The sequence below is a fragment of the Salmo trutta genome, unplaced genomic scaffold (assembly GCF_901001165.1).
Source record: "Salmo trutta unplaced genomic scaffold, fSalTru1.1, whole genome shotgun sequence".
NCBI classification, from domain to species: domain Eukaryota; kingdom Metazoa; phylum Chordata; class Actinopteri; order Salmoniformes; family Salmonidae; genus Salmo; species Salmo trutta.
In genome coordinates, this window is record NW_021822713.1 from 70447 (window position 1) to 87705 (window position 17259).

General features: G+C 47.5%; 1 protein-coding gene across 1 annotated transcript in view; it reads right to left on the bottom strand.

Moving 5' to 3' along the window:
- Positions 1 to 2258: 2258 nt before the first annotated feature.
- The window catches only part of LOC115183975 (FH1/FH2 domain-containing protein 1), a gene marked incomplete at its 3' end in the record, with an annotated part of 63993 nt that continues 48992 nt past the window's right edge, over positions 2259 to 17259 (bottom strand). Inside the window, 1 exon segment of the mRNA XM_029744963.1 lies at positions 2259 to 2326. Within this exon segment, the coding sequence (XP_029600823.1) occupies positions 2259 to 2326 (68 nt within the window).

Consider the following 17259-nt stretch of genomic DNA (forward strand, 5'->3'; position numbering starts at 1 on the left):
CCCCCTCTCCCTCTTTCCCCCCCTCCCCCCCTCTCCCTCTTCCCCCCCTCTCCCTCGTTCCTCTGTTCCAGTCCAGTCAAACACAGAGTAGAGCTATTTCCACTGGCCATGTTGGCACCAGCTCACTGAGAGAGGAGGGTGGATGGTGGATGTGATATGGAGAGAATCAGCCCATGTTTAATAAACGGTGGGTGGGACTCAGTAATGTCTAGTATTGGATTTGGCCCAAACATAACACTGTATTCAGGACAAAAAGTTCATTGCTTTGCCACATTTTATTGGTCTTTATAGATAATATACCGGTCTCTCTCTACCATAGATAGATAGATAGATAATATACCGGTCTCTACCATAGACAATATACCGGTCTCTACCATAGACAATATACCGGTCTCCACCATAGACAATATACCGGTCTCCACCATAGATAATATACCGGTCGGTCTCTGCCATCGATAGATAGACAATATACCGGTCTCTACCATAGATAATATACCGGTCTCCACAATATACCGGTCTCCACCATAGATAATATACCGGTCTCCACCATACATAATATACCGGTCTCCACCATACATAATATACCGGTCTCCACCATACATAATATACCGGTCTCTACCATAGACAATATACCGGTCTCCACCATAGATAATATACCGGTCTCCACCATAGATAATATACCGGTCTCCACCATAGATAATATACCGGTCGGTCTCTGCCATCGATAGATAGACAATATACCGGTCTCTACCATAGATAATATACCGGTCTCCACCATAGATAATATACCGGTCTCCACCATACATAATATACCGGTCTCCACCATACATAATATACCGGTCTCTACCATAGACAATATACCGGTCTCCACCATAGATAATATACCGGTCTCCACCATAGATAATATACCGGTCGGTCTCTGCCATCGATAGATAGACAATATACCGGTCTCTACATAGATGAATATACCCGCGTCTCCACCAACTATATACCGGTCTCCCACCATACATAATATACCGGTCTCCACCATAAGATAATTATAACGGTCTCCCCCATAGATAATACCGGTCTCCATAGATAATATACCGGTCTCCACCATAGATAATATACGGTCTCCACCATAGATAATATACCGGTCTCCACCATAGATAATATACCGGTCTCCACCACAGATAATATACCGTCTCCACCACAGATAATATACCGTCTCCACCACAGATAATATACCGGTCTCCACCATAGATAATATACCGGTCTCCACCATAGATAATATACCGGTCTCCACCATAGATAATATACCGGTCTCCACCATAGATAATATACCGGTCTCCACCATAGATAATATACCGGTCTCCACCATAGATAATATACCGGTCTCCACCATAGATAATATACCGGTCTCCACCACAGATAATATACCGGTCTCCACCACAGATAATATACCGGTCTCCACCACAGATAATATACCGGTCTCCACCACAGATAATATACCGGTCTCCACCACAGATAATATACCGGTCTCCACCACAGATAATTTACCGGTCTCCACCACAGATAATATACCGGTCTCCACCACAGATAATATACCGTCTCCACCACAGATAATATACCGTCTCCACCACAGATAATATACCGTCTCCACCATAGATAATATACCGGTCTCCACCATAGATAATATACCGGTCTCCACCATAGATAATATACCGGTCTCCACCATAGATAATATACCGGTCTCCACCATAGATAATATACCGGTCTCCACCATAGATAATATACCGGTCTCCACCATAGATAATATACCGGTCTCCACCATAGATAATATACCGGTCTCCACCATAGATAATATACCGGTCTCCACCATAGATAATATACCGGTCTCCACCATAGATAATATACCGGTCTCCACCATAGATAATATACCGGTCTCCACCATAGATAATATACCGGTCTCCACCATAGATAATATACCGGTCTCTACCATAGATAGATAATATACCGGTCTCTACCATAGATAGATAATATACCGGTCTCTACCATAGATAGATAATATACCGGTCTCTACCATAGATAGATAATATACCGGTCTCTACCATAGATAATATACCGGTCTCTACCATAGATAATATACTGGTCTCTACCATAGATAATATACCGGTCTCTACCATAGATAATATACTGGTCTCTACCATAGATAATATACCGGTCTCTACCATAGATAATATACCGGTCTCTACCATAGATAATATATTGGTCTTTACCTGGAATAGCTGCTTGAGGGAGAACAGGGACCTCCGGAGCTCAGGTCCATGAGAGTTGTACAGCTTCTCTGAAAGAGATCAAAGTGATGTGGTTAACAATAACAACACCCATATGACCGGGGAAACATTAAACATGACCGGGGAAACATTAAACATGACCAGGGAAACATTAAACATGACCAGGGAAACATTAAACAGGACCAGGGAAACATTAAACAGGACCAGGGAAACATTAAACAGGACCAGGGAAACATTAAACAGGACCAGGGAAAACCATCCACAGGACCAGGGAAAACCATCCACAGGACCAGGGAAAACCATCCACAGGACCAGGGAAAACCATCCACAGGACCAGGGAAAACCATCCACATGACCAGGGAAAACCATCCACATGACCAGGGAAAACCATCCACATGACCAGGGAAAACCATCCACATGACCAGGGAAAGTAGTCAAATCAAATCATAGTGAGAATAATCAGATAAAAAAGGCTCATGTTCCCTGGTTGAAGTAACACAAATCCATGAACCAGGGAACTCACGGGATTAAACCTTTACGGAAAATCAGAAGTTTGCATTTCTTTAAATTATACAAATAACCTACAGGGTTGTATAGATAGGTCTACTGTAGTGTTCAGTACAGCTCAGTAAAGGGGCCATATGTTTACTGATCTACAGCTCCTCCATGTCCATGGAATCTGATTCATTGGGACCTAAAAAAAAAAAAAGGCAGAACTGATCATAAATCAGCCCTCTGAAACCTGGAGACATGGAGCCTCGAGACAGTAAAAGGTCCATATTCAGACTGCAGTAGATCAGGTCCATGCAAACAGACAAGAGCCTATCTCCTTTCAGAGAGAGAGAGACCAGCCGTCTAAACAACTGTCTGAAGATTATGAGCTGTGGCTATGGTTACAGACTGCAGGGGACCAGCGTGTGTGTGTTTGTTTGTTTTGCAAATACTGACACACACACACACACACACACACACACACACACACACACACACACACACACACACACACACACACACACACACCAACGGCCAGATGTGGTCATAGCGGTAAACCATGTACTGGCGTACTACCACCATTCACTGCTGTCACCATGGATACCAACAACCCCTAAACAACAACACTAAAACACCACAGATCAGGCCGAATCTAGTAGCCTATCAGTGTTCAGGAATGTGACCTTCTCTCTACGACCCGTATCAATATTTTACGGTAACATCCTCCCTACGACCCGTATCAATATTTTACGGTAACATCCTCACAACGACCCGTATCAATACTTTGCGGTAACATCCTCACAACGACCCGTATCAATACTTTACGGTAACATCCTCCCTACGACCCGTATCAATACTTTACGGTAACATCCTCCCTACGACCCGTATCAATACTTTACGGTAACATCCTCCCTTACGACCCGTATCAATACTTTACGGTAACATCCTCCCTTACGACCCGTATCAATACTTTACGGTAACATCCTCCCTTACGACCCATATCAATACTTTACGGTAACATCCTCCCTACGACCCGTATCAATACTTTACGGTAACATCCTCCCTTACGACCCGTATCAATACTTTACGGTAACATCCTCCCTTACGACCCGTATCAATACTTTACGGTAACATCCTCACTACGACCCCTGTCTAAAACATGATGCAACCCCCATATCATCAGTAGATCCTTTAACAGCGACTCCTCGCTTGGCTTCTGAAGGAGAGGAAGGAGAGTCACGTCCCCAGACACCAAACAACACAATCAGCATCCATTTAACTAAGGACGACGACCGTTGGGTTTTTCCAGGATGGGGATATGAACACTTCCTGTTTATTCCACTAAGGGGTCAGAGTTCTGTTGTCAGGCAGACTAGAGGACCGACATGGTAAATAAACAGAACAACGATGGTGTTACTATAAAAGATGTCAGTGAGACGTACAGACGGGTAAAGAACTACCAGGCTCATTTTCCAGCTGAACACCTGGCACTGTAAAACAAGTATACATTACTATTGATTATTTACTACTGAGGAATGTTACAAAATGTTGGATTGTTCAGCAACAGTGTCCCTTTGTCCTGCTTGAACTGACACTGCCATCTAAGTGTTAGATATCCGGGTTCATGCTACGCTACGACGTCATTCAGAGTAACATATCGTCAGTTAAAACTGATCATGATAACAGAACACTGAGCGAGCTAAAAAAAAGACACCAGATGACAGCACAGTGCAGGTGGAGCAAGCAGAGTCCACATTAAGGGGAGCTGAGGAAGGAAGGAAGGACGGAAGGAAGTGAGGGGTGGACGAGTACAAAGTCCAGAGTACAGATGCCAGTAGAGGACAGAGAAACCAGTAGAGAACACAGCCCAAAGAGGCCAGTAGAGGCCAGAGTACAGAGAACAGAGAGGCAGGAGTACAGAAGCCAGTAAAGGCCAGAGAACAGAGAGGCAGGAGTACAGAAACCAGTAGAGAACAGAGACCAGTAGAGACCAGAGCACAGAGACCAGAGCACAGAGACCAGAGGCCAGAGACCAGAACTCCCATAAACAACGTGATTTCTGGCATTCTGAGCACCATGGGGGAGAAGCCCTACTCCGGTGACCTGGGTGGGAAGCCCTACTCCGGTGACCTGGGTGGGAAGCCCTACTCCGGTGACCTGGGTGGGAAGCCCTACTCCGGTGACCTGGGTGGGAAGCCCTACTCCGGTAACCTGGGTGGGAAGCCTTACTCCGGTAACCTGGGTGGGAAGCCCTACTCCGGTAACCTGGGTGGGAAGCCCTACTCCGGTGACCTGGGCGGGAAGCCCTACTCCGGTGACCTGGGCGGGAAGCCCTACTCCGGTGACCTGGGCGGGAAGCCCTACTCCGGTGACCTGGGCGGGAAGCCCTACTCCGGTGACCTGGGCGGGAAGCCCTACTCCGGTGACCTGGGCGGGAAGCCCTACTCCGGTGACCTGGGCGGGAAGCCCTACTCCGGTGACCTGGGCGGGAAGCCCTACTCCGGTGACCTGGGCGGGAAGCCCTACTCCGGTGACCTGGGCGGGAAGCCCTACTCCGGTGACCTGGGCGGGAAGCCCTACTCCGGTGACCTGGGCGGGAAGCCCTACGCCGGTGACCTGGGCGGGAAGCCCTACGCCGGTGACCTGGGCGGGAAGCCCTAATCCGGTGACCTGGGTGGAAGCCCTAATCCGGTAACCTGAGTGGGAAGCCCTAATCCGGTAACCTGAGTGGGAAGCCCTAATCCGGTAACCTGAGTGGGAAGCCCTAATCCGGTAACCTGAGTGGGAAGCCCTAATCCGGTAACCTGAGTGGGAAGCCCTAATCCGGTAACCTGAGTGGGAAGCCCTAATCCGGTAACCTGAGTGGGAAGCCCTAATCCGGTAACCTGGGTGGGAAACCCTAATCCGGTAACCTGGGTGGGAAGCCCTAATCCGGTGACCTGGGTGGGAAGCCCTAATCCGGTGACCTGGGTGGGAAGCCCTAATCCGGTGACCTGGGTGGGAAGCCCTAATCCGGTGACCTGGGTGGGAAGCCCTAATCCGGTGACCTGGGTGGGAAGCCCTAATCCGGTGACCTGGGTGGAAGCCCTAATCCGGTAACCTGGGTGGGAAGCTCTAATCCGGTAACCTGAGTGGGAAGCCCTAATCCGATGACGAAAGTAATGAACATTTATTAAAATGTGCAGGTAAATTCCAAAACGCTGCCAGTCAACAGAAACCCTGATTGGTACCGTCAGAATAAGAAACTAAAAGGTATTTTACTGACAAACAGAAAGTCCAAATGGAAGGTCATTTGACTCCAGTACATGAGGTCAAATGTGGCAAAACACATGGAACCCCAATACGTCTACTGGCACACAGGATCCAATACACAACAACTCAGAGAATATAACAACTACACTTTAATACTTAAAAAAAAGGGGATTCAATTCGTCAGATGTGATTAATAGCTTGTCATGACTTCATTTTAGCAGCGTAGGAAATGAGGAGGGATTGAAATGTGACCAACTTGGGCAGGAATGAGCTGATTTGTTATGCCTACTGCTTTGACGACCATGGCTCTGTGACTATGCCAGTCATGTAACTCTGTTTACTGCCTCTCTCTCTGTGTGTGTGTGTGTGTGTGTGTGTGTGTGGACATGTTTAACTATACTTGTGGGAATCAGAAGTACTACCAAGAATAGTAAACAAACAGAAATGTGACTAACTGAGGACCACACAAGGAATAAGGCTGTTTTCAAGGGGGTTAGAGTTAGAATTAGGGCTAGGTTTGGGGTTAAGGTTAGGTTGAAGATTAGGTTGAAGGGGTTACGGTTAGGTTGAAGGGGTTAAGGTTAGGTTGAAGGGGTTAAGGTTAGGTTGAAGATTAGGTTGAAGGGGTTACGGTTAGGTTGAAGGGGTTAAGGTTAGGTTGAAGGGGTTAAGGTTAGGTTGAAGGGGTTAAGGTTAGGTTGAGGGGTTAAGGTTAGGTTGAAGGGGTTAAGGTTAGGTTGAAGGGGTTAAGGTTAGGTTGAAGGGGTTAAGGTTAGGTTGAAGGGGTTAAGGTTAGGTTGAAGGGGTTAAGGTTAGGTTGAAGGGGTTAAGGTTAGGTTGAAGGGGTTAAGGTTAGGTTGAAGGGGTTAAGGTTAGGTTGAAGGGGTTAAGGTTAGGTTGAGGGGTTAAGGTTAGGTTGAGGGGTTAAGGTTAGGTTGAAGGGGTTAAGGTTAGGTTGAAGGGGTTAAGGTTAGGTTGAAGGGGTTAAGGTTAGGTTGAAGGGGTTAAGGTTAGGTTGAAGGGGTTAAGGTTAGGTTGAAGGGGTTAAGGTTAGGTTGAGGGGTTAAGGTTAGGTTGAGGGGTTAAGGTTAGGTTGAAGGGGTTAAGGTTAGGTTGAGGGGTTAAGGTTAGGTTGAAGGGTTAAGGTTAGGTTGAGGGGTTAAGGTTAGGTTGAGGGGTTAAGGTTAGGTTTAGGGAAAACAGAATTTGAAAGGGAATCAATGGTGTTTCCCCACAGGGTTAGTAAATTAAGACTGTGTGTGTGTGTGTGTGTGTGTGTGTGTGTGTGTGTGTGTGTGTGTGTGTGTGTGTGTGTGTGTATGAGAGTACTACCATCATAAGACCCCACCCCCTTGTAGTGACAGCCATCCAGTACTCGTCTACAGGAGGAAGAAGGACAGCTGCTATACTATATATATATATCTGATAGACATGCTGTATCACAGAGACTAGCTAAACTATATATATATATCTATGATAGACATGCTGTATCACAGAGACTAGCTATACTATATATATCTATGACAGACATGCTGTATCACAGAGACTAGCTATACTATATATATCTATGACAGACATGCTGTATCACAGAGACTAGCTATACTATATATATCTATGACAGACATGCTGTATCACAGAGACTAGCTATTCTATATATATATATATATATCTATGACAGACATGCTATATCACAGGAAGCTGCTCTGTATAGAAGACAACACTCGACTCTCAGAGGAGAAGACTGATGCTCGGAAGGAGACTAAATCAACCACACACAAGCACAAAACAAAAAAGATACAAGCATGGGTGCGCACACACACACACACACACACCCACCCACCCAGGGTGTTTATCAGTAGGACAGCAGGCAGGATGCTCCCAACATAAATAGACACCATTTAGAAAAGAGGAAGAAAGGCCTTGAATGTAGATTAATAAACAGACCAGCTGGATACAACTCCTTCCTTAACCTGCTGCTTGAGCCTCATGTACTCAACAACACTATGCTCTGTGTCTCACTACAGAAACTGGATATAGACTAGTGTCCTGTCCAGGGGGTGTCCTGGTACATCAAGCTGTCTCACTACAGAAACAGGGGGTGTCCTGGTACATCAAGCTGTCTCACTACAGAAACAGGATATAGACTAGTGTCCTGTCCAGTGGGTGTCCTGGTACATCAAGCTGCCTCACTACAGAAACAGGAGGAGATTGGCCCATAGCGAAGGAGTCAATAATTACTTAATCATACAGAATGGTGGGAACTTCTCTGACTTGTCTAATATATTATTTATTATTACAGGATTATATAAAACGAAGTGGAACGCTCTCTACTGGCTTCGTCATGTGACAGTGGCGCTGACCAGCAGTAGGCTACAGTACTCAATACAATAACAGAGACTGGTGCGAAATTATTCTACATCTGCATTGCTTGATGTTTGAGATTTTAGGCTGGGTTTCTGTATAGCACTTTGTGACATCTCTTTATAAATACATTTGATTGATTGATTGATTGATTACATCTGTCTAATATCATATTATATGACAACAGCGATGCCAAGTCCTTTTCACCGGGCCCGTCATGTGATACTGGATGTGTCCTATGGCATTCTATTCCCTTTATAGTGCACTACTATTGACCAAGAGCCCTATGGGCCATTATGCACTATATAGGCAATAGGGTGCCATTTGGGACTCAGACACTGGCCATCAGCAGTAGAAATCTTTTCCCAAGTCAGAGTTTATAAATAAGAGTTTGACACATGGATGAGGACCAACTATTCCCAGCTCGGCTTTTTAGAATTTCTGTGCCTTGGACTTTTTCCTTTACGCATGTGGGCATCAGATACATGTCTCAGGAGTCCAATATACTATATTAACCACAGACAGGACATCTATAATCTACTACATTAGCCATATCCTGCTATCTTCTCATTCCCCTGGCGGAACCATCCTGCTACCTTCTCGTTCCACTGGCTGAATCATGGTCAGAAAAGAGTGAGGTCAGAGCAGCGAGAGAGAGAAAGAACACTTGTGAGCAGAGCAGAGAGAGTCAAAAGGATCACTGGTCAGAGCAGAGCCGGTCATCAGCACATTCCTAGAGTCAGACACAATGAGTTTAGTCAGGGTGAGATGAGCGGTTCCCTCTGGAGCCCAGAGGGGCCCGGGAGGAGGAGAGGATGAAGGCAGGTACTGATAGCCAAGACAGAGATATTCATTCTGGTGTCAGGGAGCCCAAGTCAGTCTCTTCAGAGCGGTGGCTCTGAGCCCAGTCAGTCTCTTCAGAGCGGTGGCTCTGAGCCCAGTCAGTCTCTTCAGAGCGGTGGCTCTGAGCCCAGTCAGTCTCTTCAGAGCGGTGGCTCTGAGCCCAGTCAGTCTCTTCAGAGCGGTGGCTCTGAGCCCAGTCAGTCTCTTCAGAGCGGTGGCTCTGAGCCCAGTCAGTCTCTTCAGAGCGGTGGCTCTGAGCCCAGTCAGTCTCTTCAGAGCGGTGGCTCTGAGCCCAGTCAGTCTCTTCAGAGCGGTGGCTCTGAGCCCAGTCAGTCTCTTCAGAGCGGTGGAAGATAATAAGAATAGAATGTAGCTGGATTCCTACAGGATATTGTTTGAACCAGTGAAACAGAGAGAAATCCCTCAGACACCGCAGCATCACTTCTAATCCGGTGTTAGAAGTCCTAATCTGGGAGACTAACAGGGCAGGAGGGAGAAGGGAGGGGGGAGGAGCAGAGGGCTTGTTACAGGGCAGGAGGGAGAAGGAAGGCTTCTGGCAGGAGGGGTGAGGAAGAAGGGGAAGAGAGGGCTTGTTACAGGGCGGGAGAGAGGAGGAGGGCTTCTGACAGGGCGGGAGAGAGGAGGAGGGCTTCTGACAGGGCGGGAGAGAGGAGGAGGGCTTCTGACAGGGCGGGAGAGAGGAGGAGGGCTTCTGACAGGGCGGGAGAGAGGTGTAGGGCTTCTGACAGGGCGGGAGAGAGGAGGAGGGCTTCTGACAGGGCGGGAGAGAGGCGGAGGGCTTCTGACAGGGCTGGAGAGAGGAGGAGGGCTTCTGACAGGGCGGGAGAGAGGAGGGGGGCTTCTGACAGGGCGGGAGAGAGGAGGGGGGCTTCTGACAGGGCGGGGGAGAGGAGGAGGGCTTCTGACAGGGCGGGGGAGAGGAGGAGGGCTTCTGACAGGGCGGGGGAGAGGAGGAGGGCTTCTGACAGGGCGGGGGAGAGGAGGAGGGCTTCTGACAGGGCGGGGGAGAGGAGGGCTTCTGACAGGGCGGGAGAGAGGAGGGCTTCTGACAGGGCGGGGAGAGAGGAGGAGGGCTTCTGACAGGGCAGGAGAGAGGAGGAGGAGGGGTGGGGCGGTGATGGGCAGGGTTTACAGTTTTGGGACTATTTTATTGGTCCATTAAGTCAGGCAAGCTCAATCAAGCACAGATAACGCATTTTAAATGATTTCAAAATCGTTTTTTAAACCCAGGACTGGAGACTCTGCATGTTTCTAGACAAAGAGAGAGGGACTGTTGGCGACCGTGTTTTATTATTTAAAATTTTATTTCACCTTTATTTAACCAGGTAAGCTATTTGAGAACAAGTTCTCATTTGCAACTGCGACCTGGCCAAGATAAAGCATCGCAATTCGACATATACAACAACAGAGTTACACATGGAATAAACAAAACATACAGTCAATAAAACAAAAAGTCTATATACAGTGGGTGCAAATGAGGTAAGATAAGGGAGGTAAGGCAATAAATAGGCCATGGTGGCGAAGAAATTACAATGTAGCAATTAAACACTGGAATGGTAGATGTGCAGATGATGAATGTGCAAGTAGAGACACTGGGGTGCAAAGGAGTAAGATAAATAAATAAATTCAGTATGGGGATGAGGTAGTTGGATGGGCTATTTACAGATGGGCTATGTACAGGTGCAGTGATCTGTGAGCTGCTCTGACAGCTGGTGCTTAAAGCTAGTGAGGGACATATGAGTCTCCAGCTTCAGTGATTTTTACAGTTCGTTCCAGTCATTGGCAGCAGAGAACTGGAAGGAACGGCGGCCAAAGGAGGAATTGGCTTTGGGGGTGACCAGAGAGATATACCTGCTGGAGCGCGTGCTACGAGTGGGTGCTGCTATGGTGACCAGTGAGCTGAGATAAGGCGGGGCTTTACCTAGCAGAGACTTGTAGATAACCTGTAGACAGTGGGTTTGGCGACTAGTATGAAGCGAGGACCAGTAGAGTGTTGGAGTAGAGTGTTGGAGGCTATTTTATAGATGACATCGCCGAAGTCGAGGATTGGTAGGATGGTCAGTTTTACAAGGGTATGTTTGGTAGCATGAGTGAAGGATGCTTTGCTGCGAAATAGGAAACCGATTCTAGATTTAATTTTGGATTGGAGACGCTTAATGTGAGTCAAGGAGAGCTTACAGTCTAACCAGACACCCAGGTATTTGTAGTTGTCCACGTATTCTAAGTCAGAGCCGTCCAGAGTAGTGATGCTGGACGGGCGGGCAGGTGCGGGCAGCGATCGGTTGAATAGCATGCATTTAGTTTTACTTGCATTTAAGAGCAGTTGGAGGCCACGGAAGGAGAGTTGTATGGCATTGAAGCTCATCTGGAGGGTTGTTAACACAGTGTCCAAAGAAGGGCCAGAAGTAAAGAGAATGGTGTCGTCTGCATAGAGGTGGATCAGAGAATCACCAGCAGCAAGAGCGACATCATTGATGTATACAGAGAAGAGAGTCGGTCCGAGAATTGAACCCTGTGGTACCCCCATAGAGACTGCCAGAGGTCCGGACAACAGGCCCTCCGATTTGACACACTGAACTCTATCAGAGAACTAGTTGGTAAACCAGGCGAGGCAATCATTTGAGGAACCAAGGCTGTCGAGTCTGCCAATAAGAATGTGGTGATTGACAGAGTCGAAAGCCTTGGCCAGGTCGATGACTACGGCTGCACAGTAATGTCTTTTATTGATGGTGGTTATGATGTCGTTTAGGACCTTGAGCGTGGCTGAGGTGCACTCATGACCAGCTCTGAAACCAGATTGCATAGCGGAGAAGGTACGGTGGGATTCGAAAGGGTCGGTAATCTGTTTGTTAACTTGGCTTTTGAAGACCTTAGAAAGACAGGGTAGGATAGATATAGGTCTGTAACAGTTTGGGTCTAGAGTGTCACCCCCTTTGAAGAGGGGGATGACCGCGGCAACTTTCCAATCTTTGGGAATCTCAGACGATACAAAAGAGAGGTTGAACAGGCTAGTAATAGGGGTTGCAACAATTTCGGCAGATAATTTTAGAGAGGGTCCAGATTGTCTAGCCCGGCTGATTTGTAGGGGTCCAGATTTTGCAGGTCTTTCAGAACATCAGCTATCTGGATTTGGGTGAAGGAGAAATGGTGGGGGCTTTGGCGGGTTGCTGTGGGGGGTGCCGGGCAGTTGACCGGGGTAGAGGTAGCCAGGTGGAAAGCATGGCCAGCCGTAGAGAAATGCTTATTGAAATTCTCAATTATAGTGGATTTATCGGTGGTGACAGTATTGCCTAGCCTCAGTGCAGTGGGCAGCTAGGAGGAGGTGCTCGTATTCTCCATGGACTTTAGTGTCCCAGAAATGTTTTGAGTTTGTGCTACAGGATGTAAATTTCTGTTTGAAAAAGCTAGCCTTAGCTTTCCTAACTGCCTCCTCGTGCGGTGACGTCGATAGACCAGTCATGGATTAGTAGGGTTCCAAGTAGCTCTAAATAGCTAGCAGGCCGCGGTTAGCAGAATGGGCCTTCAGCGGACGTCGCGCCTGAGGGGCTTGTTGGAATCCTCTGGCAGATTATGTCAGTATTCCAGTTGTAGAGGATCGGTGGGGTTCCGTGCCCCATACTGGCAGTAGAAGGGGTCTGGATATTGTGGCCCAGGAGTGGGCTTTGGTGGTAGCCCAGGAGCCCTAGCCGGGCTAGCTTCAAGCTAATAGGTGCATGCTCCTGGATGGAAACGCTAGCCAGGAGTAGTCACCCGGGATTGCGGTTAGCTAGTTGCGAAGATCCAGATGAAAAGGTTCAGAGTTTGCGGTAGGAATCCGAGGATATGGAGAGAAAAATTGGTCTGTTATGCTCTAGTTTGAGTCACGTTGTACGAACTGGCGAGAGCTTTCCGAGCTAAAGGTTAGCTGATGACCGCTAGCAATGGTTTGCTGACTGATAGCTGGCTAGCTTCAGTTGAGGGATTCCAGATCTGAAGTAAATAGAAATACTTTAGAAAAAAAACTGATCCACGCCACATTGGATGAGGCGGGTTGCAGGAGAGTATTTAGAAGTTGAGGTTTAGGAAAATATATTTTTTAAGATATGCGAAGAAAAATATATAAAAAGATATATACAAGGGACACGACAAGGACAAAGACAAAGATGTCTGACTGCTACGCCATCTTGGAAGTGTTGGCGACCATGCCGAGACTGAGTAGACTGAAGGCTGGTAGGAGACCCTCTGCTGAGGTTAAAGTCACTGAGACTGAGTAGACTGAAGGCTGGTAGGAGACCCTCTGCTGAGGTTAAAGTCACTGAGACTGAGTAGACTGAAGGCTGGTAGGAGACCCTCTGCTGAGGTTAAAGTCACTGAGACTGAGTAGACTGAAGGCTGGTAGGACAGTGGCAGACAGGACCTAAAGGTCAAAGATCACAGATGTGATACCTCATCACTCTGGTGGTCCAGGCTGTATCCCAAACTGCACTCTACTCCCTTAATAGCGCACTACGGGTTTCTGGTCAAAAGTAGCGCAGGACATACAACCAGTGTCAAGGTAAGGCTCAATATATAAAAACAAAGCTCCATATAAGGAAACAGCCCAAAACAACAGAGACCTGGGTCATTAAAAAGAGCAGCATTCTTGTATGAGCTGCCAAACATGTTGCAGAGCAGAACAATCTAAATTATTCCCACAATCTGGAGGACTAATACTGAGGCCAAGGGATGCGTCTCAAATGGCACCCTATTGACTATTGGTCCTGGTCAAAAGTAGTGCACTACATAGAGAATGGGGTGCCATTGGGGACACACTTTGTTTAGGTTCAGCAGACTGTCGAAGGCCAGACTGATAATGAAATCTGATCGTTTGGCTAGTCACTCCTTCAAAGCTGCTGGAGCCTGTTACCACCTACCTGGGGGTATATATACCCCGTAGCCCTACCTGGGGGTATATATACACCCCGTAGCCCTACCTGGGGGTATATATACACCCCGTAGCCCTACCTGGGGGTATATATACACCCCGTAGCCCTACCTGGGGGTATATATACACCCCGTAGCCCTACCTGGGGGTATATATACACCCCGTAGCCCTACCTGGGGGTATATATACACCCCGTAGCCCTACCTGGGGGTATATATACACCCCGTAGCCCTACCTGGGGGTATATATACACCCCGTAGCCCTACCTGGGGGTATATATACACCGTAGCCCTACCTGGGGGTATATATACACCGTAGCCCTACCTGGGGGTATATATACACCGTAGCCCTACCTGGGGGTATATATACCCCGTAGCCCTACCTGGGGGTATATATACCCCGTAGCCCTACCTGGGGGTATATATACACCCCGTAGCCCTACCTGGGGGTATATATATACACCCCGTAGCCCTACCTGGGGGTATATATACCCCGTAGCCCTACCTGGGGGTATATATACCCCGTAGCCCTACCTGGGGGTATATATACCCCGTAGCCCTACCTGGGGGTATATATACACCGTAGCCCTACCTGGGGGTATATATACACCGTAGCCCTACCTGGGGGTATATATACACCGTAGCCCTACCCAGTCTACAGTTACAGGCCTGCTCTCCCAATGAGACCCTATTCCCATAGTGGACCACTATTGACCAGGGCCCATGAGGGCTGCTCATCATAAGTAGCACACTACACACACACACTACACACACACACACACACACACACACACAAACACAAACACAATACCACGGCCTATGAGTCAGGAGAACGGGAACATAGTCCATCATCATCATCATCATCATCATCATCATCATCATCACCACCATCATCATAACAGTCAAAGGACTACTTGCAAAACACACTTCCTGCCAAAATCAGTAAGACTGACTACACCCCCCCCCCGAGAGACAGTTCTGTACAATGTGTTCTTTCAGCCCGGTAGCACCACGACACGCTATACGATGACGTACAGTGTGTTCTTTCAGCCCGGTAGCACCGTGACACGCTATACGATGACGTACAGTGTGTTCTTTCAGCCCGGTAGCACCGCGACACGCTATACGATGACATACAGTGTGTTCTTTCAGCCCGGTAGCACCGCGACACGCTATACGATGACGTACAGTGTGTTCTTTCAGCCCGGTAGCACCGCGACACGCTATACGATGACGTACAGTGTGTTCTTTCAGCCCGGTAGCACCGCGACACGCTATACGATGACGTACAGTGTGTTCTTTCAGCCCGGTAGCACCGTGACACGCTATACGATGACGTACAGTGTGTTCTTTCAGCCCGGTAGCATCGTGACGCGTTATACGATGACGTACAGTGTGTTCTTTCAGCCCGGTAGCACCGTGACACGCTATACGATGACGTACAGTGTGTTCTTTCAGCCCGGTAGCACCGTGACACGCTATACGATGACGTACAGTGTGTTCTTTCAGCCTGGTAGCATCGTGACGCGTTATACGATGACGTACAGTGTGTTTGAGCATCCATAGATAATGTGATAATGGCTGTGGCCACAGGGCTAGGAACAGGCTGCTACTGCTGTTGCTGTTAGGCATCTGGCACCACTTTACTCAGCTTAGCAGCACAACGCCATCTGATAGTGATCAACAACCAACCCACTGAAGCTTATTTAAAAAAAATGTTTTAACTTTATTAAACTAGGCAAGTCAGTTAAGAACAAATTCTTATTTTCAATGACGGTCTAGGAACAGTGGGTTAAACTGCCTTGTTCAGGGGGCAGAACGACAGATTTGTACCTTGTCAGCTCGGGGATTCGAACTTGCAACCTTTCGGTTACTAGTCCAACGCTCTAACCACTAGGCTACCCTGCTGCCCCAATAGACCTGCATACCCAGCCCCATAGACCCCAGGCCCATAGACCCCAACGAGGAAACCAAGAAAACCAACAACAACCCCCCCCTGCTTGGTTTAAAGCAAAACATTGGCCAGTCAACAAAAGATCCAACCAAAACATCCAATACAATCTTTCCCTCAGGAGGTGTGTGGTACTGGGCTAATTTGATTGGACAGCAGCCTGTTCTGTTTAGTACTTGATTGGACGATAGCCTGTTCTGTTGAGCCTCGCCAAGAGTAGCAACTTCAGGAAGAACTCTGTCAGTCCTGCCAGCTTTTTCAATTTGTGATAAAGCTCTTAAGTTAATGTTATTACACACCAACCTGCTCTCTGGAAACACACGTTGGGGAAAGCATTGTCACAATACTGGGCCCTGTTATCTGACAGGGTGAAAGATAAACACTGACTCAGGTCAAACCTGCTCCACTCTCCCCTGATCTGACAGTTGTTTTGTCATGTTTAGGGCTGCAGGAGGACCATGTATCTGGATACCTGCTCCACTCTCCCCTGATCTGACAGTTGTTTTATCATGTTTAGGGCTGCAGGAGGACCATGTATCTGGATACCTGCTCCACTCTCCCCTGATCTGACAGTTGTTTTGTCATGTTTAGGGCTGCAGGAGGACCATGTATCTGGATACACTCCAACGAGAACATTCCATACATTCAACAGGTCAGATCACGTCATTGTTCAGGACTCATGAGCAGGGCACACATGGAGAAGGATTAGGTGCTTCTCTACTTTCTGCTTTTCCCATAAAAATCAAAGTACGTTGTGGGTGTTTCTAATGGCAGAACACACCATCATCATATCTCATACCACTGTGTACGCTGCCAACTCTCTGACCTCTGAGTCCAAGCCAGAGAATACAGTGCATTCGGGAAAGTATTCAGACCCCTTGACTTTTTCCAAATGTTGTTAAGTTACAGCCTTAATCTAAAATGGATTCAATATTTTTTTTCCTATCATCAATCTAAACACACAATAACAAAACGAAAAAAAAAAGGTTTTTAGAAATGCTTGTAAAAAATAAATAAGTTAAATATCACATTTACATAAGTATTCAGACCCTTTACTCAGTACTTTGTTGAAGCACCTTTGGTAGTGATTACAGCCTTGAGTCTTCTTGGGTATGACGCTACAAGCTTCGCACACCTGTATTTGGGGAGTTTCTCCCATTG